Source organism: Bactrocera latifrons, unplaced genomic scaffold, assembly GCF_001853355.1.
Source record: "Bactrocera latifrons isolate USDA-ARS-PBARC rearing strain unplaced genomic scaffold, ASM185335v1 scaffold_6, whole genome shotgun sequence".
Classification (NCBI taxonomy): domain Eukaryota; kingdom Metazoa; phylum Arthropoda; class Insecta; order Diptera; family Tephritidae; genus Bactrocera; species Bactrocera latifrons.
This window is the reverse complement of record NW_017537267.1, coordinates 1,535,130-1,561,938: the sequence shown is the minus strand read 5'-3', so window position 1 is coordinate 1,561,938 and position 26,809 is coordinate 1,535,130. Positions and strand designations below refer to the sequence as shown.

General features: G+C 36.8%; 1 protein-coding gene and 2 non-coding genes across 3 annotated transcripts in view; 2 read left to right on the top strand and 1 right to left on the bottom strand.

The window, feature by feature from the left end:
• Window positions 1–26,809, top strand: part of LOC108974937 (cAMP-specific 3',5'-cyclic phosphodiesterase-like) — a gene marked incomplete in the record, with an annotated part of 163,394 nt that overhangs the window by 93,664 nt on the left and 42,921 nt on the right. Inside the window, 2 exon segments of the mRNA XM_018943064.1 lie at window positions 1,642–1,818; window positions 22,977–23,015. Coding sequence (XP_018798609.1) covers window positions 1,642–1,818; window positions 22,977–23,015 — 216 coding nt within the window.
• Window positions 9,015–9,087, bottom strand: Trnaa-agc. The gene has a single exon. It is a non-coding gene; the product is annotated as a tRNA-Ala (tRNA).
• Window positions 9,481–9,552, top strand: Trnap-ugg. Its single transcript has one exon. It is a non-coding gene; the product is annotated as a tRNA-Pro (tRNA).

Below are 26,809 nucleotides of genomic sequence, written 5' to 3'. Positions count from 1 at the left end.
AAGAGGAAGACCTTCACTCCGTTGAAAGGAACAAGTGGAGAAGGACCTGGCTTCACTTGGAATATCTAATTGGCGCCACGTAGCGAAAAGAAAAAACGACTGGCGCGCTGTTGTTAACTCGGCTATAATCGCGTAAGCGGTGTCTACGCCAATCAAGAAGAAGAAGACATATTTAATTTTTTGATTTTTATGCTCTCGCAACAAAGTTGCTAAGGAGAGTATTATAGTTTTATTCACACAACGGTTGTTTGTAAGTCCTAAAACTAAAAGAGTCAGATATAGGGTTATATATACCAAAGTGATCAGGGTGACGAGTAGAATTGAAATCCGGATGTCTGTCTGTCCGTCCGTCCGTCCGTCCGTCCGTGCAAGCTGTAACTTGAGTAAAAGTTGAGATATCATGATGATACTTGGTACACGTATTTTTTGGCTCCATAGGAAGGTTAGGTTCGAAGATCGGCAAAATCGGGCCACTGCCACGCCCACAAAATGGCGGGAACCGAAAACCTATAAAATGTCATAACTACGCCGTAAATAAAGATATTAAAATGAAATTTAGAAAAGGATCGCATTAGGGAGTGGCATATTTGGACGTAATTTTTTTGGAAAAGTGGGCGTGGCCCCGCTCCCTACTAAGTTTTTTGTGCATATCTCGGAAACTACTATAGCTATGTCAACCAAACTCTATAGAGTCGTTTCCTTCAGACATTTCCATATACAGTTCAAAAATGGAAGAAATCGGATAATAACCACGCCCACCTCCTATACAAAGGTTATGCTGAAAATCACTAAAAGTGCGTTAACAGACTAAACAAAAACCGTCAGAAACACTAAATTTTACGGAAGAAATGTCAGAAGGAAGCTGCACCCAGGCTTTTTTAAAAACTGAAAATGGGCGTGGCATCGCCCACTTATGGACCAAAAACCATATCTCAGGAACTACTCCACCGATTTTAATGAAATTCGGTATATAATATTTTCTTCACACCCTGTTGACATGTACGAAATATGGGTGAAATCGGTTCACAACCACGCCTTCTTCCAGTATAACGCTATTTTGAATTCCATCTGATGCCTTCTCTGTATAATATTTATATAAATTAGGAACCAATGATGATAGCGGAATAAAACTTTACACAAATAAAGTATTTGAGCTGAGGTATCTCTTGTGAAAAACTTGTCGTGATCAGACTATAACCTTTCACAATTTTTACAATTAAAATAAATGAAAACCCAATTCAATACTCAAAGTACACAAATTGATCTAATCTAATTAATTTTACAGCRAAATAAAAAAATATGTAAATGACGGATAATGAAATCTCGATTATCACTTTATCATGCGATAGTATAAAATCTTCGGTGACACCCGAACTTAGGCCTTCCTTACTTGTTGGTTCTGGTTTTGAGCTTAAAGATCTGTTTTTAAATGTTTTAGCGCTCAAAATTAATTTTATACGATTACATATTTTTCTATTTTCTAATTCCCTATATTCAAAAAATTAAATTTTCTAATTCTATATATAATTTTTAATTTAACGCTGCTCCAATAATAACAATAAAAAAATTATAATAGCAAAAACACTTTTTTTCTATACTTTTTATCTCTCTAATGATTTACTTTTGTCATCACCTCCACAGCTTCGATGTAGAAAATGGCCAAGGCGCTAGATCACCGCTTGAAGGCGGCTCACCAAGCGCCGGCTTGGTGCTGCAAAATCTTCCACAACGTCGCGAATCGTTCTTGTACCGCTCGGATTCCGACTTTGAGATGTCGCCAAAGTCGATGTCACGCAACTCAAGCATTGCAAGTGAAAGGTATGTCCAAATTTAATACTTACTCATATACATATACCATAAATTAAAATAGTACACTAAGTGGTCAGAACTAATTGGCTTTACAATGGAGTGCAAAAAGCAACCAAAACAAATGTTTTATTTTCAACATGTTCACATTTTTAAGCCCACACAAGCTTTTTTTGCGATGTAAATGAAAACCACAAAAGCACTGTATGCCCATCATTTTCATTTAAATTTAGTTTCATAATTACTTGCATTAATTGCAATGCTCACATAATTACTTTTGAATTACATGCATGCTTACATGTTTATAATTCCATATTTATTAAATAGCCACTTAGTTTGAATTGAAATATTTACCGTATTATTATTATTATTACTATGAATATTGCTATGTTTTCTATTCACTATCGGCAGTCTAGCCACAATCAACATTGCAAACAATCCATTTACTTATATGCATTTGAAATACATACTACAAATATATATTTTATTTTATATTGAAATTCTCCATCACCGAGTTCCGTTTTAATTTCCATTATCCTTAAGCCGCTTATGAAATACAATTACGCATACCTTTGGTGGCAACAGTCATCTCATTTTCTCCCTTTTTATTTTATTTCTCTTTTTTATTTGTGCTGCCATTGGAGTTGCATATTTTATGTAAATGTCGCAAAATTCTTTCCTCTCTGCATCTCACTTACCATTTTCTTCAACTATTCGCTGTGATTTTTGAACTTTCTTCTTCTTCTTCTTCTTTGCACTTTTCGCCTTCGCCTGCAACAGCTTTTTTACTATTCAACTTCCATACTTTTCTCTTCGGTCATCTAATTTGCTTGGCATTTTTCTATTGTAATCATTACTAATTCACTTGAGAATTCTTCATCTTTGAAATACCATCTTCTGTTGTCGAACATGACATTGTTGCATTATTTAATGTTATCTGTTACTTGATTTGATTATATTTTCTTTAATGTATTTTCTATAACTTATTATATAAAACCCAAACTCATTACTTTTAGTTTAATTAAGGTTAGTTATTGATTCAACATCAGAGACCGTAATCATATTAAGTTTTATTTTAAGAAATCACGAAATAATTATTATATACCAGGGTTGCCTTTTATTTCTCGTGATAAGGGAACAAAAACAAATATTAAACATTGAAAATCGCTTTTACGCTTTTTTTTTCAAAATATTCTCAATTAAGTTATTCTAGGACACAATAGACCTATAGAAGGTCGTGGTGCAATCCTCACCTATTTATCTTAAGATCATTTTTCAATGTCTTAGTACCAATTGTCGCAGCACTCTTGCCACTCTGACAGAGGGTTCTCCAAAAATGCGTTCTAAACGCATCAACTGCCCCTTCAGGTGTCACAAAACGTTGACCGCTTAGTTCGTACAGCATTGAAACGAAGGCAATGATTGCGATGTCAGGACTACTCGGTGGATGAATCTTCAAATTGATGTTTGGAGTACTCAAAACTGCAACTATTGCAGTCGATATGTGAGAGCTGGCATAGACGTCTCTGATTTCTCGACAGACAATTGACAAACAAATGATTGTCTGCCGCTCAGAATTAAATGTTCTACGTTGTTTTATTTGTATGGTTCACCATGTCCGTGAAACTAGAAAACAGGCAATAAATTGGTTGAAACTGCTTCATGTGCGAACAGTTTTTGTTGAATTCGAATCATCTGGATACACCAGTCGACTGCCCTTTACTTTTGAGCGCATACGCACAAGACAGTTTCATCTTCTATAATGAATTCATAGACGTGTTGCAAAGCACCGCTAACGTATTTTTTTTTTAATTTCTCGACCACTTGATGCGAGCCTTCTTTTGAGCGATTGAAAATAGTGTGGGATGCAACGTGAAACAAATTTTCAAACATTCATGCAATATGGAGTGTGTGTTGGTGCAGCTAATGTCCGCAGTTGTCTCTATCTCGCAATAACTCACATGACGCCTTCGCAATATCAACTTGCACACAACAATAAATCCGGAATAACAACAACTGATTTTAGACAATCTTCACGCAATTCTTCCTGGAGTGGTATACGACCTCAGTTGAATTAGTAAATAAATTAGCAATTAAGGGGCACACCTAATGTGAAATTTTTTTCATATTTCGATAGATTATATCTTTAAAAATAACATACTAAAATTTCAAATTGATATCTGAAACAATTTTTGCGTTACAGCCATTTAAAAGAGTAGCCGCTCGGCAGTTAGATAGTTGCATTGGATATGGGACATTTTCTAACGCGTTTTCTCGAAATAGCATTTTCCGAATTTGCTGGAGTGATTACTCGGAGACAAATGATCCGATCGCTATCAAATTTTTTTTTTTTTTTTTATCTTCTCTATATAGTTCTCCATACGATGACTCTCCAGTTTTTTGATCTAATCAAAAATCGAATTTTGGCAGACCAAAAACGACCATAATTTTGGGTGAAATTTAACTTTTTTTTTCAACATGCCGCCAACATTAGCCCGAGGGCCATCGTACAGACAATATGTTTTAGTTTATCGAGAATTTTTTTTTTTTATTAACAGAGAAGGCTGCGCCGCCGGAGATCGCTTGTCATTTCAAAAATATTTAATATTTTCAAAAATTTTGTGTACTCTTAAAACATGTATAAATATACCCTCAAAATTTTAAAACGATTGATTGACAATATATATATATATTTTTTTTTTTTTTTGACCCCAAAAAATGCCTTTTTTTACGCTTTCACACTAGGTGTGCCCCTTAACAAAAATTTGAAGGATTGTCTGGACTTGGAGCCACAATCTGCGAGCACAAAGTTTATTTTTTTATCGTTTTTTTCGACACTGAAACAGAGCTCACGAAAACAAGGCGCTGCATTTGCCTTCGCTCTTTAAACAATCCCTTAGTTGCCACAAATTTTCGTAGAATTTTCGAGCATTACCTGTGTCGGCAGGCATGTTAAGCCCTTCGTACTCACGCACATCGTCTAACATGTTTTAAATATCAGTCTCAAATTTAAGATATGATCATTTCGTCTCAAGAAGCTGCTCATTTGCTGGAACCGCTGATAACGAACCACTATTATATATTGCTGTCATACAAAGCGACGATCGGAACCAGGTTCTTGTATGGAAAACTTTTTCATTTGAAGAGATATCATAACGAAATGTGACACGTATTATTTGTCGAGGTGCAATCTTCGGAGGAAGTCTTCATACCGGATCTCGAAACCCTATAGCTGTTATACTATACTAACCGATCAGAATCAAGCCTGTGAAGGGTATTATAGCTTCAGTGCAACGTTTTTTTTTCTTCTTTTTTTACGATTAAATTCAAAATCAGATAAATCCTCTAAAAATTCTATTTGGTGAAAAAATTTGTAAGCCAAATAGTCAGTTCAACTCTCCTCATGTGCAAAACGCTCTGTTAGTAACAACCAATATTTAAACACGTTAAACACATACACGTGCATAAATTGCCGTCTTTAGATTTGTCAATGCGGTTTGTGCAACTCCCTTGCTTTTAGTTACTTTGTGTGTGTGTGTGTCAGCACTTGTACTAATTGGGTAATATTTGCAAGCTTATATTTAATGCAAATGTGTTGTTGCAAGCTAAAGTTTGGGAGATATACAAGCGTTCTGGGAAACCACATTGTAATCCACTTGCAAATTGAACTGTATTAAAGTGAACACGGCAACACTGAACAGCACTAACACATATGTTTAGCAGTTGTCGGTCATATTTATACATGCTCAAGCTTTGCGGTATACTGAGATAAGCATTAAGCAGAGTTATACACACACCTGCATTTCGTAGAAGTATATTTGTATTTATCTCTTTAGCTTCAATATCCGACGGAAATAAATGTGCAATCGGTTTGCTAGTAAACAGTCCAGCTTGACCTCAATTTACAACAACACTAATATGTAGTTATTGTGAGTTGTTTCAAGTTGTATTAAGTTGTAGTTGTTACTAGGTAGAAGTTGTAGTTTTAAGTATGCTCTTAAACCTTCATTAATTGAGTCAATTGGTCGAAAGATTTATATTTCCTATTTAATCCATATAGTTTTTTAAAAGCCCAAAATAAGAAGGTGCTTAAAACAACATTAACCTTGTGTTTTACATAGTCTGTCCGAGTTTAAAAAGGAGAGTCTCTTTCCTTTGCATTGGCGACATTTTTTACGTAGCGGGTCCTAAACGCAGCGGGTCCTAAACGCAGCGCTCTACCCTGGGGAAGGGATGTTTTGCCTTCTCACTTTAGCTCGCCTTCAAACGGATGTTCTCTGGCTACCCAGAGGATACTTGATCTAAGACCGGAAGTTGTTAGCTGCTTGAGTCATTTGTAAAAGAATCATTTCTAGCCACAATCGATACAAATAAGTCCTCAGTATAACATCTGAATGATGAATGGCATCCACGACTTTTTCTTAACCACTCCATAAGTAGTCCAATTATTAAATCTGAACTTTTCGAAGGTCATTCAACGTCAAAATTTATGGAAATAATCGAAGTTCCAACAATCTCTCTCAATAATTTGGTTATTGTACGTGCTGTTTGAAACGTAGCCTCATATGCTTAGAACCAGATGTTGCCAACTTGTCCCAATTGCGGCCATACAAAGTTGGTTATCATCGATCTAATTGTGCCGCTCTTTTTTGACAGTAACCGTGTCACTTGTTTCATTTCGAAAGAAGTATGGGCTGATGATTCCAAAAGAACAAAAATCTCACCAAACTATCAAGTTAGGTGAATGTAATAGTTGTTCATAAACAATTTGTAGATTTTTTTTTTTGCACATACGTGTTTTTTATTTACCGCATTCACCGTAATGCAATGGCTTCAGTTCTTGAATGAGATCAATTTTATATGAATGTGAGTCCAAATGTTTTCTCTAAATCCGCCGGTTTGTGGTTTGAGACAGTCCCAATTCTTCAAAATATAATTTAATCTTTATTGAGAAACCCATCGAGCATTTCAGACTTTGCTCAAAATAATACAATTATTTTTCATAACCGATAATGAGCGACCAATTCTGAACCATGTGTCTATACCATACACAGTAAACTGAACAAATTTCTTGCTTACGTCTGAGCTATTTCAATTGTTTACACTTGATTCCACTAGAGACATTATTTGAGTTTGTTTATTTACAGTAGGAGCCAATCTTATAATTGATTTTATGGCCAAAAAGCAAAAGTGTTTTCGAAACCTACCCGAACATCTGGCAAATTGCAAACGCCAATGCAGACGGTTGACGATCACAAGCAATAAATGAGAGAAACAAAATAAAACTACCAGATGCAAGTTCATTAGAAAGAAATTGTACTTAAAATCGAAAACGCATTTAAAAGCGCTCACACAGAGAAAAATGTGTTTTTTTTTCATACTAATACATTTTTATATGCTTTTTATTTTTTAAGTATCTCACACCCGCACAGCTGCCACAATGCGGAATGTCGATGCTCTGCGCTGTTGACGCTCAACTGTCTGCTCTATAAATTGTCATGCATTTATAATGACTCTTAAAAGTTTAAAAAGTCCGTTTACTCGAATGACCTGACACATATTTTGCTGTATGTGTATATGCAAACATAAATGCATTAGCTTATGTATGCTGCTTTCTTCAACATTTTAATGTTTCTCTTGGCGCTGTGAAATTTGTCCGCACATAATTTATGGCTTGCAGTTTGCTTGTCAGTAAACTTTGAAAGCCAACGTTTATGGGAGTATTTTTCTAAAATGCAATATAATAACTTTGTAAGCACAGATTAGTGAAAAACATGTGATATGGCAAATAACTGAGAATACCACGAAATAAATATGGAGTTTTAAATATTCCTCCTGAGAGAGTTTCGATATTTCTTTTTATACTGGGCACTAATTTTTCTGGGATGATGAGTGACTTGTACAATATGGTCTTTGTTCGTAGAGAGAGGGGTTGACTTCTCAATTCCCTTCTCTGTCTGAAGTAGCACCTGTTGGCAATAGTTATTCTGTGCTCAATTTCAAGGCTGACATTTTAATTGTTGTTAATATTGGTTCCAAGATAGACGAAATTATCGACGACTTCGAAGTTATGACTATCAGGAGTGAAGTGGGAGAGAGATATTTCGTCTTGCCGTTCATTTGCTTCGCTTCGTTACTTATTCTGGATAAAGCAGAAGCGCGGGAGTTGAGGCCGATGATATCGATGTCAGTGGCGTCCACTAGCAGCTATACTCGTACGCTCTTATATAAGATTGTGTCTTCTCGCTTCAGCTCTGCAGCTCGAATTATTTTTTTCAGCAGTAGATTGAAAAAGTCGCATGATAGATAGGTGCCTTGGCTGAAACCTCGTTTGATATCGAACAGCACATAGAGATCCTTACCGATCCTGAAAGAGCTCCTTGTGTTGATCAATTTCGTTTAAACAGCCACATTATTTTTACAGAAATACCAAATTCAGAAATAGCGGGATAAAGAACACACCTAAATTCCAATCGTTGGGCATACTTTCGTCTGACCAGATTCTACAAAGCCGCTGATGAATGCTCCTTATCAGTTCTTTGCCGACGTACTTCAACAGCGTGACCGGCAATCCATCGCTGTACATCTGTACAGAATGGGCCTATCAGCTTGCGCCAACTGCCGGTTCTGTGACAGGGAGCCTGAAACTCCGGAGCATCTGCTGATCGACTGCACAGCAGTCTGTATTCGCAGAGCCAAGGCCCTTGGAGTTCCATTTCCGGATAGGGATCGCAATGCCTCGCTAGCACCTAGCAGCCTACTGGACTTCATTAATGGGCTGGGGCTAAGTGAGGCTCCTTACATTGCACAATAGACCAAAGGTCGCAGTGCATTCCTCATTATCATTCATTCATTCATTCAACTGCTATTCATAGTCCGGCAATGGAACGTCTGCTCTACCTACTTCGATTGAGAAATCGAGTTCACCATCTCTAAGTGTTATCTTTTCACTGCTATTCAGCACGCTCTTGCTTCTTCTAGATCAAAATTTTTTAAGACTTTAGCATTTAATATAAAAATGTCAAGATAATTAAAAATAAACCCACCTATTATTAGAAAAGCAAATATGTTAAAAATCATGGAAAATATACAACTCTGCACTGACTTCTTAATGGAAATAGACTTCTAGGTAACCACTTCAGATGTCGTATTCTTGGTAAATACTTCAGATATACTCGAAACCAAAAATTGCTCAAAAGAAGTTGCCTTGGAGATGCGGGGCATCGATCCCCGTACCTCTCACATGCTAAGCGAGCGCTCTACCATCTGAGCTACATCCCCAACATAAAAGTAGTCGCAGATTTAAAGTTGAAAAATTTCACAAAGGGAAACAAAACTCAAAGCGAAACAATAAAAGACCTATTCAAAAACTCACCGAACGGCACTGAAAACTAAGAAATGCAACATCCAAACCAAATGAGGGAAAACGTCAGCGCTAAAACCATTAAGCTACAATTACTGGTTACGGTTTAAAACTATGTCAGCGAGTTTGAAGCATGCCGTGTCGAACTGGTTTCGAATCAAGCTCATTGGGTATGCAAGCTACTGGCGCGCTGCTTAATAACGCTGTTAAGCATTTCTTGTGGCCCAAAGCGTTGCTTTGGACATTGGTTTCAGGTGTGAACGTTAACTTTTTCGCTGTGAAGTGTCGCCAACAGTAATATAACTGTATGCGGCTCAATGGTCTAGGGGTATGATTCTCGCTTTGGGTGCGAGAGGTCCCGGGTTCAAATCCCGGTTGAGCCCACACAGTTCTTTTATGGTTATGTAGAAGGAAATTTTTATTTTTGCTTTCTTCGTTGTGTTTTGTTTTGAGTCAAAATTTATTTTAGATAGTTTATGAAAAGTGGTATAAGTTGATGATCAACTATACTTTAAGCATTCCTGATTAGCCTTAGCTGAAGAAATTGCGTCTTAACTGTGTGCTACAAAACTCGATCCATACAAATTATATTTCGATTTATTTTGTTTTAATACCACATACTCTTTCCTTCAGAGCCACTGTATATGTTTGCCTTTTGCGCAACGAAAATCGCTTACTCATGTATACTCGCCAAATCAGCGAAAAAATTCTTTTCCACTGCTTTGCCCCTAATTGCATAACACGCTTTTCGGAACCGAACAAAATACCTACGCGTTTTCAATTGTGAGTTCGCTGCTAAATGATGATATTCATACATATATAAATATATATAAGTAGAAGTCTTCAGTTAAAGAATTCATTTCTGTTATTATGTGAAAGTGTGTACATATAGTATATACCTAAATTATAAGGCAATTTGCACAAACTCGGCAGCAGTTGCAAGGGTCCCATAGCATAATGTGTATAATCCCATTGTCGGATTTTGGCGCGCAATCTCTTTGCATTAAATAAAATAAGAACTACTCTATTATGAGGATGTGTATATTTGAATATACCAGCGTCAGTATGCGTTTACGTAAATACCCTGCAGAACACGAATGCTTTTAATGCGATGCAGAGGTCTGCTTGAAGTAGCGAGTTGCTAAGGAACATTCGAAAAAAACTTGGCGAAGAAAACTTAGCGAAGATATTTAACATAACCTTAGTTATAGTATGGTTAGAACTGGATTCGGCAGAGGGCGTTCGTGGCTAATGAACGAGAACGGCTGGTCAGTTGTCTCCGAGTACCTGTAGAGTCAAGACAAATATTTTCGCGCGACGTGTTTCTGTGATGCAAGCCGAAAATGCCGCAACAGAGACGTTTGATATGTTCAAGCAATGTGTTTTGGTGACACTAAGCCTTTTTGGAGGGCCGGAAAAAGGTCGCTGATGAAGACCGGAAGAATGAGCAAATCTAAAGTGAAAACAATGCACATTTTTTTGCCATCAAAGGCATCGTCCACCATGAATTTTTTCCTTCTGGACAAACCGTCAACGCCAAGTTTTACGTGGAAGTCCTAAGAGACTCAAACAAAGCCGACTTGAGGTTGCACCACGACAGCACCCCGGCTCACACGTCCTTTCTTGTGAACAGATACCTAACCAAGGCAGGCATCCCAGCGATTCAGCAGCCGCCTTACAGCACAGATGTGCCTCCCAGCGCTTTTTTGTTTCCTTGCCTGAAAAGACCGATGCAAGGCAAGCATTTTGAGACGACAGAGAGGATCTCAGCAGCATGCTCCTCGGCTATCAAGACTATTCCAGAGAATGCCTTCCGTGACGCCTTTAATGCTTTGAAATCACACTGGCAGCGTTGCATCGACGCATGAGGAGCCTAGTTTGAAAGTTTTTAAAGAATTGTGACGATTAGTTTAATACATTTTTTGAGTTCGACTTAGTCTTATTACTTCCCGTACAAACCCTGTACACAGCGCCAGTTTCCCATACACTTGTTATAACATAAACCTCAATAAGGATACCAGAGTCCAGTTTGTGCTAAAGTAGCTTTTATCAAAAGCCATATGGTTTTATTATAAATTTTCTCCCAGTGTTCTTTTCACGAACAGCTAATCTTACAAATGTAGCAGAGCCATAGTGGGAATATACTCACTACTCAAGTCCAAAACTTTACCTAATTTGGATATGATATCCTAGCTCTTCCTACCGAAAGAATCTCTAGACTTGTGTTTAGTAAAATTTAGATCGACTTTACACTCTTCTAATAGGAAAACGCATTTAGGCCACTGCAAAAGTAATACCCACCACTGTACCTGAAGGGTAGATGGAAACATACTTATAACTACATTTCGCATTACCTTTAAGCATGTGTGCACAATAAACGCACACACACACACACACCTTTAAGCGCATTATTTTCGCACTTTTTTCTTCTTCTTCCGCTCGCTTACTGAGACTCCTTAATAAAGGCGCACAATGCGATTATTTTATGTTGCTTTTTACGTGACTGCCACACTTTCTTGTTGCTAGTGTTGTTGCCAACACAATCTGCTGTGTCATATTGTTTAGATATTTATCTAGCTGTGTGTGTTTGAAATTTTTGGCATGAGTCGACGGCAACTGCAAATGTTAACGACAAAGCCACAAGCCAAATGACCTCAGTGTGAACGTCAACGTCAACGTCAGCGCCCACAGGTTCGAGACTGGCACTGCCACAAACAGAATCAGAATGCCAACTGAAACGAGCGTCATCGCATAGACGCTTCAGTGTCTGTGGCTTCGCTGGTGTCCTCGTCAACGATGCCAACAATGTGAGCGTGGCGCTGCAACGCCGTGATATCCACAGCAATCCATCTCTCCGGGGGCCAACACCTGCTATATAGCTTCTAGTACAACAAAAGATTTTAGGCGCGCTGTGTTGCCATAGCTACCTACCTATGTATGTGTCTACATAATTCTCTTTCATATGTAGCATGCTTGCAGGCTCCTTCAAACACTCTCGACTTGACAATTGATGCAGCGACATTTGACATCGTTTTTAACCTCATTTCGGTGTTGTTGATGGTATTTGCCACAGCAGTGTGTGCCAAGTGACATAAACAAGCACACTTACAAACGTAATCGTTACAATCTGCATATGCATATTTGTATATATGTATGTATGTATTTGGTTCTATATGCCACCGTCATGGCTTTAAAGTAGTATGCGTCAGCTCGAGCTTTTAAGCAGATTTGCCTCAAGTATTCTGCTGGTGTCAGTAAATATATTTACCCTTTTCAATGAGCTTTCACATAGGCACAGCCCTTTATACGCACACACACGCGAAAGGTCTTCATTTCTCGGAAATATTTTGTACAGCCTAAGGGTAATGGGTTATCTACATATATGGTGCCATTCTGTCATATACTTTGCCACTCCCACTCACTCGTTCCACTGCGTACTCGACCGCCTTTCTTTCTTTGGTTTGTTTGAATTATCTTTTATAAATATGTAAATTTACTTCCTTGAAAAATTCCTTTAATATAGCTTTTAAGGGCGGTTTTGAAAGTAAGTAGTACTGTCTATTACCAGCCTAAAATGACCATATTCAGTTTTGGTGTTTAATATAAATATACTGTGAACTTATGAAAATAGTTATTTTTTTTGGCATCTTGTTACTTTGAAATCAGTTATTTCTCCCATTTTCCTTGTTCTGTCAGGGAAGAAGTCTTAGCTCCCTGGCTTTCGAAAACCAAAACAACCATATTGTAAAATTAGTCGAATAGTCCTAGTTTCAGATGCAAAATAATGGGATTGGTTTTGTTACAATTAACTTAAAGCTTCTAGAGCTGTAATCGTTATTTCAAGAATCATTAACTAAAATAAAGTTCAGCGCCTTCAAGGCCCTAAAATTGCTATGTATATAATAAAAATAAAATTCTCTGATTACTTGCAAACTGTAGAATCGTGTTATCTGATAATCTATTCTGATTAGATGACGCTTTGTAGAACTTCAAATTTGGAGATATGTGTCATAGCTAAAAATACCCGCAAATTGACATTAAATATAAGTTAGATTAATCTTTCATTTAGAAAGTACTTATTATTTAAAAACAACTTTTTTACTTTTTATTTAAAATGAACACTCAATGTTAAGTAATGAATATTATCAATAACAAACCATGCCCACACCTTTCGTAAGCCCAAATGTTCGGTCAAAATGCGATAAATCAATCACCGCCATAAACTTGTTCGAAGCTCATTTTAGCACCGATACATAAAAATACTGACACTTAAAACGCAATAACTTCACTTCCAATTAATGAAATGTCATGAAATTCTCACTAGACAATCGATAAATATAGCAGATTCCAACGCACCAGTCGACATATAAATGAATCCACCAGGCGGCGCCAAATTCAAAAAGTCCTGTTTACTTTGGAACGCCATCAAGCAATATGGTTGCTATTTTCTCAGTTGTAAAATATTCATGAGGGTCATCTTCACACGACTGTTTTGCAATTTTATTTTTCGCGAAAGAGCCTTTCTTCCCTGATATGTTTTCAGATTCGTTTTCTGTTGTATCTTTAGAAGTAGTAGAAAAATCTTCCTTTTGTGTTCTTACCTGTAGATCTTCTGGCATACTTTCATTGGTGTTCTGTTGTCCAGCTTAATCTTCTTCTATATCGGTTGTTTGCTCCAACTCAGTCGAGTTTTCCAATTGCAGAAGATAGAGGGAATAATCGAACCATTATTGGTATCTTTTTAACCAAATATGATATGATTTTGGTATCGTTATTAATTTTACTTTTTTTCTAATTCTTCTAATTTATTTGCATACTTATGGAGCGCCTGAAAATATACTTCATTTATTTCTTCGAATCAGTCATCCATTTTTCCAACATAATCGAACTTGTAACAAACACTACGTATGCCAAAGAATATCGCTTCCATATGTTTTCTACAGGCATCATGTTTAGCTCATACAGTTTTCTCCTGAGGCTTTGAATTCTCCTCTTACTAATGATAACTCCATCATCTATGTATATCAAGCATATCCGATTTCATTCGTTCATATGTAGTTTGATTCCTTAATGGCTTCGCTGAAAAAGTGCTGGACGTGTAAGACTCCTTTTCGGATAAAACTGCCTAGGCATCAAGAATTTTCTTTCTAGTTATACCGATGATTTTTGCGCCTCGATTCACAGCCGCGGAATTTCTTTGGATACCAGTCTAATCACCGCGTTTAGCTTATTACTAATACGGCTTATGTAATCAATTTTATATACGGGAAAATATACCCGTCGTACAATTTTGTTAAAATTTGTCTGTATAAATAACTAACCTATATATATATATAATAGGTATTTGTATTGCCTATATATATAATAATTACATTTGTGAGAGTTGCAAATCCGGCTAAAAGGACAAAATTTTAATAAATCAGTGAGGTTTCTTCAAAATCTTACAGCGATTAATTCCTAAAATTATGCTTACAGCATTTTTGTAGACAATTTCATGAGAGTAGATCCCAAGGTACCTAAAACTAGCAATATAAATTATAAAAATTTTATTTTTTTATTCAAGAATTTTCCAAACATATTAAATTCCGAGATTTACCCAAAACTAAATTTAATTTAACCAAACTGAGGCATATTATTTGTCTTCTCCTTCTTTTAATCAACATTAAGTGACTATCAGACCACTTTATTTTATTATGCTTATTAAACTCTGTTCAGCTCAATACTGTGCGAAAGCAAAGCAAAGTCAAGCAAAAGAAACAGACTTAATTAAAAACTATTGTGTGTGCGTTTCTTTTTTTTGCTCACTATAATTTTGCCATACGGTGCGGGTGCAAATTCCAGCTGACCTACCCCAATGAAAGAGTGCAAAAACTACAGCAACGAGCAGATGAAACCACAGTTTTCTGCGCGAAACGGAAAATTATTTTCCTCTACGAAGCCACACATACACACACACACCAGTAAGTCCATCTATACCTACATACACACGCGTTCACAGTACTAAGACAACACAATCATCCGCGCACAATTTTGCAAGCAAACTGAAAATCAGTATACAAACGCATACCCTGTAGGAAATATTCCTCCACTTTCCCCGGCAGGTACCGTTTCTCCGCGTTAACAATGCTCAAAGGACCAGAACCTCTCTCGAGAAAACTCGCAACGTCGACTCATCGTAAATACCTCGTCACGAGAGGTCAGTACTTCTCAAATGCCTACTCAGTCTGATGTAGCACCTGTTGGCAAGAGTTATTCTGTCTTGTATTTTGAGGCTGGCATCGTTGTTAGTGTTAATACTGGTTCCCAGATAGACGAAATAATCTACGACGTCGACGTTATGACTGTCAACAGTGACGTGAGAGCCAAGTCGCGAGTACGGCGATTGTTTGTTTGATGACAGGAGATATTTCGTCTTAACCTCGTTCACCACCAGACCCATTTGCTTCGCTTCCGTATCCAGTCTGGAGAAAGCAGACGTTATGATAGAAGACAGATCTGAATTTTTTCCAGCTGCAGATTGAAAAAGTCCACTATAGAGAGTCGCCTTATCTGAAACCTCATTTGGTGTCGAACGGTTTGGAGAGGTCTTTCTCGATCCTTACGGAGGTTTTGGTATTGCTCAACCTGAGACATAGTGGCATAAGCCAGTTCTTTTGTCGGTCATGTGTTCACGCGTCTTTTCCAGGATTTGACGAATGATGAATATCTGGTCAGTTGTTGGTTTTGCAGGCCTAAAGTCACACTGATAAGATCCAATCAGTTTGTTGACGATGAGCTTTAATCTTTCAAGCCTTAGACCCGCTGCCTGACAGCTATTGTGAATATCTTATTGAAATTAATAAACTGAATAAATTTGTGAATGAAGTCCCTTTTTATGTACAACTTAACTGCACGTTCTATTACTGCTTCACTATAAGTAAAGAGTACACTATCTCGCGACTCGCTAGAGTAGCATCGCCCACGAAGCAGTAAGGCACCCTTCATGGCTGATTTGCCGCACGACCCCATACCTACACATATACTTTCTCTAACGGCACTATTCATTTGTACATACATACGTCAGTACATATGTTTGTTTATATTCATACAAACGTATAGAGACCCGCTCAACTCGGTCTGCAAATAGAAATGGCAGTGAGCTGTTGAATGAGCGAAAAATTTAATATTGCGATTTATAATTGCATTCGTGGAAATGCAAACATTTTCCAGATTCAGTCAATCGTGAAGCTATCAAGGTGGCTTGCTAAAACAAATTCCCCACTTTCTTTTTGGTTTTGTTAATTCTCCAAATTATATGTACTTTTGTAGGTTGCTAAAGCAACTATATTGGTGCACGCTCATTTTATTGTGGCGATTTTCCACTGAAAGCTCTGTTTTGTAGATATTACAGTAAAATCTGAATGTCGTTTGTTGGTGTTTATTATATGGGCTGTGCGGAGGGTATAAAGGAAACAGCTAGGGATTTGAATTTTCCTAAATAAAACACCAACTGTTTATATATAAAAAAAATAGTTTCATCAATTAAAAGATTAGTTTATTTTAGTATTTTTTTATTTTCACGAATAATCATATAAAATGACAGCTTCAAAACAAACCGATTACTTGACTAGTACCCAAGAGCCTTGTATAAATGGTGATACATCCTAAAGGCATTCAGCAAAATATTCAAAAAGTCGGTAAAGCAAATATTCAAAATAAATTTCTAAAATTACTAGAATGGTCGAGGGCTTAATCAACAGTTCTAAGGACACTAAGAGTTTTCACTGTAAAACCCACTTTAAATAGCTATAGGAGAGTCTGCATTTTTAGATGCATATGTATCAGAGAATTCTGGAATTTTCGCAAACTATGACTTCATATTACATCTTTGGAATCACATAGTAGATAGAAGGCTAACGTGGAGAAAACATATCTCTAGCAAAATAACATGTACGAAGATTAGAGCTGCACATTTAAATTGGCTTTTAAATAAAAAACTCAAAACATAGCCTAGATAATAAAGTGCTTTTATAAAATGCGGTCATAAAACCGATTTGGATGTGTGCAACTAATATTGATATAATACAAAGGTTCCAATAGAAAATGCTTAAAACAATCACAGGTGCAGCCTGGTACATGCGTAACGAAAATATCCATAGAGACCTTGATATTCTTATGGTAAAGAAAGAAGTAAAATATAGCAGAATTAAATATATATCTAAACTCTGAGATCACCCAAACCCTTTGGCTAATGCTTTGGTACATTTCTGCGATCAAACACGCCTTAAGAGAAGAGATATGCCTGCGTACTAAAACAACTCAATCACTTACTTGAGCCATTCTAGTTTTCAAATAGATAACGATTTTATAACTTATTGTTATACTTTGAAAAAAAGAAGCTCAAATAAATAAAATAATATTGGAAAAAAATGTAGTCATAAAATCAAACTCTGGCCGTATTTTCTTTACCAACATGTGGGGAGGAACATCACCCTCGATCTGATAGCAGAGAAAATAAGGCCAGATTTTGCGGGCGGATTAAAAAAGCAAAGGAGACGAACACTGAGCTTGGGGAGATTTATAAAGGCGAGGCTACTGCTATTACGGCAATCCAGGCGCTTTTGCAAAGCTGACGTGCTAACAAGAAAATACACTATCTGTAGAGAAATACTACTGGTTAGCGGGGAGCTTAATCAGCCCTGCGCTGCCATCGCAAGACCCTTTTGGCTCAAAGTCTATCGAAAGAGGTTGCTCTCACTAAGACTAACCTCTCTCTAGTTGTGGGATTCTAATTTTTTTTTTTTGCTATCGACTTTTTGACCTGACAGAACCTTACCGACTGCCACCTATAGAAACTGTTTAGAAGCAGGCGAGACGAAGCAGCTCACATTTTCAAATATCCCTCAGAGCTAAGGGACTTAGAAAGTAAACGCCTTAGGGATTTGTATTAATCTCACAGTGCTTTGTTGACTTGGCAGGCAATAATTATTTTATGGCTTCAGAAGGGACTACAATTAGCACTCTAAAAGCGATGCACATCTTGAGCATCAGCCATAACATAACTTAAGCTAGATTATTGGTTTAAATTTGTTGAGAAATATTTATACCCCGATTAGTTTACACATAATTAGAGGGTGCGGCTGAGTATATATATACAAAGGGTAAACCGTTTCGAAGTATCCTAATTTTTTCAAGAAAAAACACAGAACATTTTGAAGTATTAATTTTTTGAAAATTATCTCTTTCAAATGTTGGCCGCAGGTTCGATGACTCATTCGAGCATTTTAACTGGTAACTGGTGAATGATACGTTCTATGTTTTGTTCCAAGGTCTGAATCAAAGCTAGATCGTACGCATATATTTTAGACATTTCCATATTCCCAGAGGAAACTCTAACGGTGTGCCATCACACGATTTTGGTGGCCAAACAGCGGCTCAAAACGTTGAATTATTTGCTCAACAAAGTGTTCTCTCAATAAATCCGTTAATTGATGCGATGTGTGGGAAGTGTGGGAAGTGGCGCCAGAAATGGGCCTCATCGCTGAAAAAATGGCTTCAGTTCTGGTCGTGATAATTACCAAAATTAATTTAAATAAAAACTAGAAATATACATATATACTATTTCCATGTAGTATACCTTGTTAAAATGGGTGTGTACTTAAAGAAATTTAGGTTTTTGCAAAAACATGGCTCCTTTGCCTTTTCCATTTCTCTTTCATCTCTTTGCTTGACAAAGGTTAATTGTTTTCATGACCTAGTCTTGCTTTCGGATTTTTATTAAAAGAAGCCTTTTGGTCTTACAGAAAATATTACGAAAAGACGAAATGAGCCAAATTCAACATTTTCGCAGTTTTTATGCTATTTCATTTTCAGTGCTAAACAAGTGTAGTATTCTTTCCTCTATGCCATTTAGTTCAAACGAACTTTTCTTTAGGTTCATAGCTGCTTGAAGGTATAAATTACATATAGCAGCTGCAACGTAAAGGTGTAAGAATTGATCTCTCAAGTAAAGAAAGACAAATACTAATTCATCATTATAATTTGCTAAAATGAGTTGATGATTGTGATTTTGATTAGTGGGAAAAGTAGTTTCGATCATAATAACCTGATAATGTGTCTTGTTTTCAGACTTTAGTGCTCACAAATCAACTTTTAACTTAAAAGGATTATCTAAGCAAAACTAAAGATAATCTAGACAGCAATTGTCTACTAGAATATACTGCTCGTTGAGAAGTTTCCCTTGCAGTAGTGGCATTATAAAATGCTGAGGCTTAGTCATTGCATCCTAACAGCCTTGCATATAGTTGCTGCCACTATTGATATTTTATGCTCAACTTGGCCTAAAGAATGAGAAAGAGACTTTCCATCATAAACTTGTAATTCCTATAATTATACAAGCCAACATAGGCAGTTGGCGTAAAGCTTTAAGGTTTACAGAAGCCAACTCACCTCACAGTTACTTTCAAACGATTTTTTTTTATCGAATTTGCATTAAGTCAGCGTGCGATTCAATAAATATTGTCACAATGACCAGCTACAAAACTGTAAATAATCTGCAGATGATGACTGTAACAAATATGAAAAATGCAATACCACTCAACCCAACCACTTTTCACTTTGGTAAATACACATAGCTATCCATAGAGGTATGTATACGCCACATGCATTTATCTTCGTAATAACGGAATACAGCGGTAAAATACTCAATACCATTGTAAAACAATGGATTAATTAATATTTAATGAATACAGCTGTAACAACCACAGTGCAACAATAAAGCAATGCGGCGAACGTAGCCGCATACAAACACTTAGCAGCGCTCACAGATGCACATGCACATACACTTATGTTTACATGCATATATCAGACGTAAATAAACATTGTGCACCATAAACCATAATAAAAACGGAATAAAATTGTGTGACAAAATGCAACCGAATCGAATGGATTCGGATGGAGCGCAATGGTATGTGTGACCGAGCGAAACGCAGCGAATCGAACAATGGCGAAAATATGAAATGAATTATACGAGATCAGCAGCATTTGCGGCTGGCCATCAGGTGTGTAAGGACAGGACAAATGCGCGCTGACAACATGAATAACAAATGCGAGGTCAATTAAAAAAATTATATTAATGCATTCCGCCAGCGCGCCAGCTATGCTAATGGAGCGGTGTGAAAGTCGGCGACGAAGTAGGCTTAAAAATAGCTGGCGACAACTGTCGATCGCACACACATACACATACATACATACGTAGATACTAGTATACGTACATACTTTTTGTATGTGTGCACAGATGTGCCCGAAATTTGTAAATTTAATTTTTATTATGATAAAGTGAGTGAGTGATTTTTCGCCTGGAATCATTTGTACTTAACAACCTACAAATGAGTAATTAATTGTAATGGAAACGCTTCATTAACAAAAGAAAATATTATCCTTACAAATTGATGTGGCAATACTTGATTTTCAAGATTAATAAGCAGCAAGGATGCGCTCGCTGTCATGAGCACGATTTGGCCACGAACTAAAAGGTTGAGGAGTCCACACATATTTCTTTGTAAAAACGTATAAAAATTCAAAAAAGCAAGCTTTATTTGAAACGAAGCGAAATTGTCAAGGCTTGTATAAAAATGCTTTAACTTCCTTTAGTAAACTGTCTAATTGAGAAAGTTAAATCCGTTTAAGAGAGTAGACACTCATAGGGCCCTGAAAAAGGCCAAGTTTTGATTATATATATTAGGCGTAAGAGAAAGAATGCTCTCCTTCAGACTTTCTTAAACGCATATTGTGGGTATGAAGAAATTTAGAATGACAATTTTACACAAAATGGCCGCTGCTAGGCCAACCTTAGATACCACCATTTTCAAGACAATCCTTTAAGTCGGTAGCAAAAATCGGATTCATAATGGCACACTTTACTCTTGAAATACATGCTTGCATGCTTAGCTTTACATACATTCTTCGCAAAGTGGTGGACTTGTGAAAAAAATGTCCAACTTTTGACCGAAAAAATTAATTTGAAATATGGTCACAATCGTGGCTGGGTCGTCGTTCGGCCTTTTCATTTTTTGTCACCACCTGGTCTTTCCAACGGAATAGAGGTATTCCTCTTCCTCTGCTTACCGCGAAGTAGCACCTGTTGGCAAGAGTTATTCTGCGTTAGATTTCGAAGCTGCCATTGTTATTAGAGTTAATGATGATCCAAGATAGATGAAATTATCTACGACTTCGAAGTTATGACTGTCAACAGTGACGAGGGCGCAAAGTCACAAATGATCAGACCCTCTGCTTTGCTGTAGGTACCATCTCGATTCACCTCTGCAGCTTGAATTATTTTCTCCAGTCAGTTATAGCGGGATAAAGGCAGCTCCTTTTTGTGCTGTCTTGAGCAGCCGTAAAATCGACTTAGAGGGGGTGTATATCGATCCTCTTTTCAGCTGTGAATTTCCCAGGCCTAAAGCCGCACTTATAAGGTCCACAAAGAAGCTGATGCCATATCCTTATCAGTTCTTCACCACCGTATATGAATAGCTCGACCAGAAATCCATCGGCCCCGCCACTTTGTTGTTCTCCTGGCATTATATTTTCACTGCCATTCAGCAGGCTGGAGAAGTGTTCCCTCCATAATTTTAGTATGCTCTGGGCATCAGTCACTAGATCACATCTGTGAGTTGTACAAGAATATGCAGCGGCCTTGAAACCTTTTAGTCGCTGCATCTTTTTGTAGAGTTTTCGAGCATTACCCCTGTCGGCCAGCGTGTCAAGCTCTTCATAATCAAGCATTTCGGCCTTTCACTCTTTCAGCGCACAACTGTGGGGAGATACGGTTCGCTTTCTAACTCTAACTCGCCTTCAAACATATGTTTTTAGCTGCCAAGAGCATACCAGAAGTCGTGAACTGCTTGATTACTCCCAAAAGAATCGCCGCCAATTTATACTTTAAGAACTATTTTAAAATGTTAAGCAATAATTGTATACATTCAATTAAATTCTTTATTATTGTTCTGTGAATTTCAATTATGTTTTAAACGCATAAAATTTATAAAAATACACCGAAAAAATTATAAAAGAAAATATAATTTTATTTTTTCGTTATTAATATTCCTTTGGAAAATCACAATTCCCGCCCTTATCGCGTATATCAATAAAAAAAAAAATACTATTCAAAATTGCATACTTTTGTTGAATTTATAATCATCATCTGCAATAGTTTTTGCTTAGCACTGCACAAGTTTTTTTCATTTCCACTTTGTATTATTGTTCATAAAGAATATTCAGCATTAATTACCATATTTCTCATAACATTCGAAAAAAAATTCAAATTTCATACTGATTTCGAACATTAGCCATGAAATGGAATTTACGCACGAAAGCACAAAATCCACAACGCAATTATAATTATTAATTGTATTATTATTATTTGTTGGAAAGTAAATATTTYTCAAAAGCACAACAACAATTAGCGCGCAAAACGCACTGCAATCGCCATCACAACCACTACATACATATTACTGTGTAATATATGCTTACATACATATAGACACATACAAACATAACTGTATGTAGATACGCTATATTCACCAGCAAAGCCACAGCCATCGCTTTCATCAAGAACAACCAAAAAGCAATAAAGCAACAGCAACACCATTTATCCACCAAATAAATGCGCAAATCAAATATATATTCTCAATATGCTTTGTTTAATTTTCAAAAACAGTAGACAAAAATCAAAAACAAAAATCTTAAAAAAAAAAACAAATATCATCAACGTGCAAATATATTTTTAAACAAAATGTTTATTGTTGTTGTTTGTAACCTTTTACAGGTTTAAAGAGCAGGAGGCCTCTATCCTGATTGACCGATCGTACGTATACAAAATGAAAGCATACAATTACTTGAAATAAATATTAAATAATGAAAATAAATAACAAAAACAAAAATAACAATATTGTAGTTGATTAGCAAATACGCTTTGTATGGCCACTACTATTTATTTAAACGCCAGTGTGCATACCACACATATTTTCTAAAAGCAAATATGAATGCAATTGCTTGAAACATATTTTTGAAGAACTTTTATTTTTTTAATATTTGGCAACTCTAGCGCTGTAATAAAAATCCATAGATGCTTTCCTTGTATTGCTTAGCAAATTTTTTTTTTATTAGTATTATTATTTTTTTTTTTTTTGGTTTTGAGCACATTGAGCTTTACAGCTGTACAAAGTAAATAAACGTGTAATACGAATATTTAGCTACATTATTTGTGTCGAAAAAATTGTAAATTGAAGCTTGAACCGCATTTGAGCAAACTATTTTTTCCGTATTTTTTCGCTCTGTATGTTGCTGCTTTTAGATTTAAATGTACATATGCGTATGAATTTGTTGGTTTTTGGTGTATACATTAGGTGTACATTCGAAGAAACCCACATGCAAACAAACTTGAACACAAATTTACATATAATACACCYTTTACAACAACAACACACATTTTATAGTTTCACCAGTTTAATTTTTTTTTTTTCTTTTTTGAAGTTATACTTCTTATTTAATTAAAACGCGCTCTTAAAAATTCATCCCTAACTTCAACTGTAAACCTATATAAGCACTGAGTTAAGACTCTATGAATTGCTTGGTGGGTTGAAAAGAGAAGACACAGGAGCATGATAGCACAGGTGGCCGCTCTTAGGCTATCAGTAGGCACATTGTGCTCCCAAGTGACAAGTAATTAAGCTTTATTTAGCAAACTCAATGAATTTCAACCCTAGTGGGTTATTTGAGAGCCGCAGAAGATATCCCGTTTCAACTTACTGAAGGCGGAATATTCGCAAATATAAAAACTGTTGTAGCGTCTCTTCACCCTCCGCGCATAATCTACATTCTGCCGATTCTACTCTACTAACTTTCTGAAGTTGAGACCTTAGAGCTAGATGTCTTCTAATGATTCCTACAATGTTACTTATCACCCTCTTGTCTAAAAGTAGAAGATTTTGATCTGTTCATCTTCAGCATTAGCCGAAAGTACTTTTTTGGTATACTCGTTATGGCTAATGTTTCAAGATCTGTGGCGTTCGTCTAGAATTCATTGCTTCGAGCAACCCATGAGGGGGTTTAATTGTCAAAAATAGCTTAGAGAAATTACATTTCTGACAGCCAACTCGTCAGTCGTTTTTCTTTATTACCTGATAATGTTGAGAGCTATAAAAAATGTCCCGTTTCAATCTGCTGAAGACTGAGTATGCTCTGCAATCTGCCGATACTACTTTACCAAATTTCTAAAGGCTTGATCTTAAAGGTAGAACCCTGTAATAACCGCTACAATTTTACTTAGCTCACTCTTTTGCCTAAAAGTAGAAGCCTTTTGATCTGTCTCACTTCTGCATTACCCAAAAGTACTTTTGTGGTATAATCGTTGTTGATAGTGTTCCAAAACTTGAACCGTTCGTCTAGAGTTAAGTGCTTCAAGCAACACTTGAAGAAACCAAATGGTCTAAAGCAGTTCAAAAAAATTTCAATTCTGACAGCCAACTCGTCTGTCGTTACTCTCTATTCCTATAAGATGATTTTTTAATTTTTTCACACTAAAAATACAGCCTGAATTTCCACCAAGAGCAGAAACCCACTTGGCACCTTCGGTTATGCCCACAATTTTGTTCTAAAAGACTAAATTGAATTTCACGATTTCCAAAGAAAAGCAGCTTAAACCTAATACTCATTAAAGTGGTATGGTGTTTTTCTAATCTGGTAGTTAGCAATACTAATGAATATAATATATGAATGAGGTAATATATCTGGTAATATTTCCGCTAGTTTACTAGTCCCTTCCTAGTGTTTTTGGACTGCCCCAACTTTCAAACTGCAAAAGCAAAGATCGTGCTCAGTGTCTCTTCTTTAATGTCCCTGTAATTTTTCACATTTTTATTAATAAAAATTTAATTTTAAATGTCGCATTTCCTTGCCAAGAAAAAAACATTGTTTATATATTTCGACTAATTCATGCCATTCCTATTTTAACCTTAATTCACTTAATAGGTATTTTCGTTTGCCTTTGTTTTTCTATTTCGTTGTTTACCTTGCAAGCACATCAACAACATTAACATTGCTTTAGTATTTTGAAAATGCGTCTAAATTTCATACTTTGCCTTCAAAATATTTTTAAATTTTATATTTCTGCAAAGACGAAAATACATATTTTATTTAAAACTCTTGTTGTTATTTATTTTGCGCGGCTTGCCTGGGACACACCTCTAAAGACTTTTAAATTTATATATGTCCACACACAGGTGTTATTTTATTACATAATATTTAAATTTGATATACAATTTTTTAATGATATATTTTTATTTGTTGCTTTGCTTAAGTATAAGAATTTGCCATTCTCGTCACATATAGCTACATGTGTTCACATATGTATGTATGTACATACATATCCTCTTTCTTTGCTTCCCCCGGCGGGTACTGCGTCGAATACTTTCAGAGCTGGAGTGTTTTCGTCCATCCGGACAACATGACCTAGCCAGCGTAGCCGCTGTCTTTTAATTCGCTGAACTATGTCAATGTCGTCGTATATCTCGAACAGCTCATCGTTTCATCGAATGCGATATTCGCCGTGGCCAACGCGCAAAGGACCATAAATCTTTCGAGTTTGGTCGAGAGAGGACATCGCTTCTCATTTGAGTACTCAGTCCGAGAGCCAAGGCGTGAGTGCGACGACCGTTTGTTTGATGACAGGAGATATTTCGTCTTGCCCTCGTTCACTGCCAGACTCATTTGTTTTGCTTTCTGGTACAGTCTGGATAAAGCAGAACTAACAGCGCGGGTTTTGAGGCCGATGATATCAATATCATCCTTATATGCGATGTTGAGGAGGCTTATTCCAACATAGTTGGCGCAGATTATGGGGTCTCCTTTTTTATGGATTGAGCATAGCACACTTAAATTCCAATCGTTGGGCATGCTTTCGTACCACCATATTTTACAAAAAAGCTGATGCATGCTCCTTATCAGTTCTTCGCCGCCGTGTTTGAATAGCTCACACGCAAATCTATGGGCCCCCGCCGCTTTGTTGTTCTTCAGGCGGGTAATTGTTATTCGAACTTCTTCATAGTCGGACAATAGTACGTCTGCTTGATCGTCATCGGTTGGGGAATCGGGATCGCCTTCTCCTGGCGTTGTACGTTCACTGAAATTCAGCAGCCTGGAGAAGTGTTCCCTCCATAATTTAAGTATGCTCTGGACATCGATACCTAGACCACCTTTTCATCTGACGAGTGCTCCCAGAGAGCAGGAGTGCAAACCGAGTACAAAATCGTTCGGCTGTCTGTTGTGATTGCAGCTTCTCGACGTCAAACCTTCCTTGTGTTTGTTGACGTGCGTTTTTTGCTGYACAGAGGCGGGTGCGAATCTTGGCTGCAACAAGATAGTGGTCCGAGTCGATGTTAGGACCTAGGAGCGTACGCACATCTAGAACACTTGAGACGTGTCTTCTGTCTACCACACTATGATCGATCTGGTAGGTGGGGTTGATCAGCCTTAACCCATTTGGCTATGTTACGTCGTGGATTCTGAATTTACCGACCGTAGTGCCAAAGATACCTTCTTTGCCCACCCTGGCGTTAAAGTCGCCAAGCACGATTTTGACATCGTGGCGGGGGCAGCTCT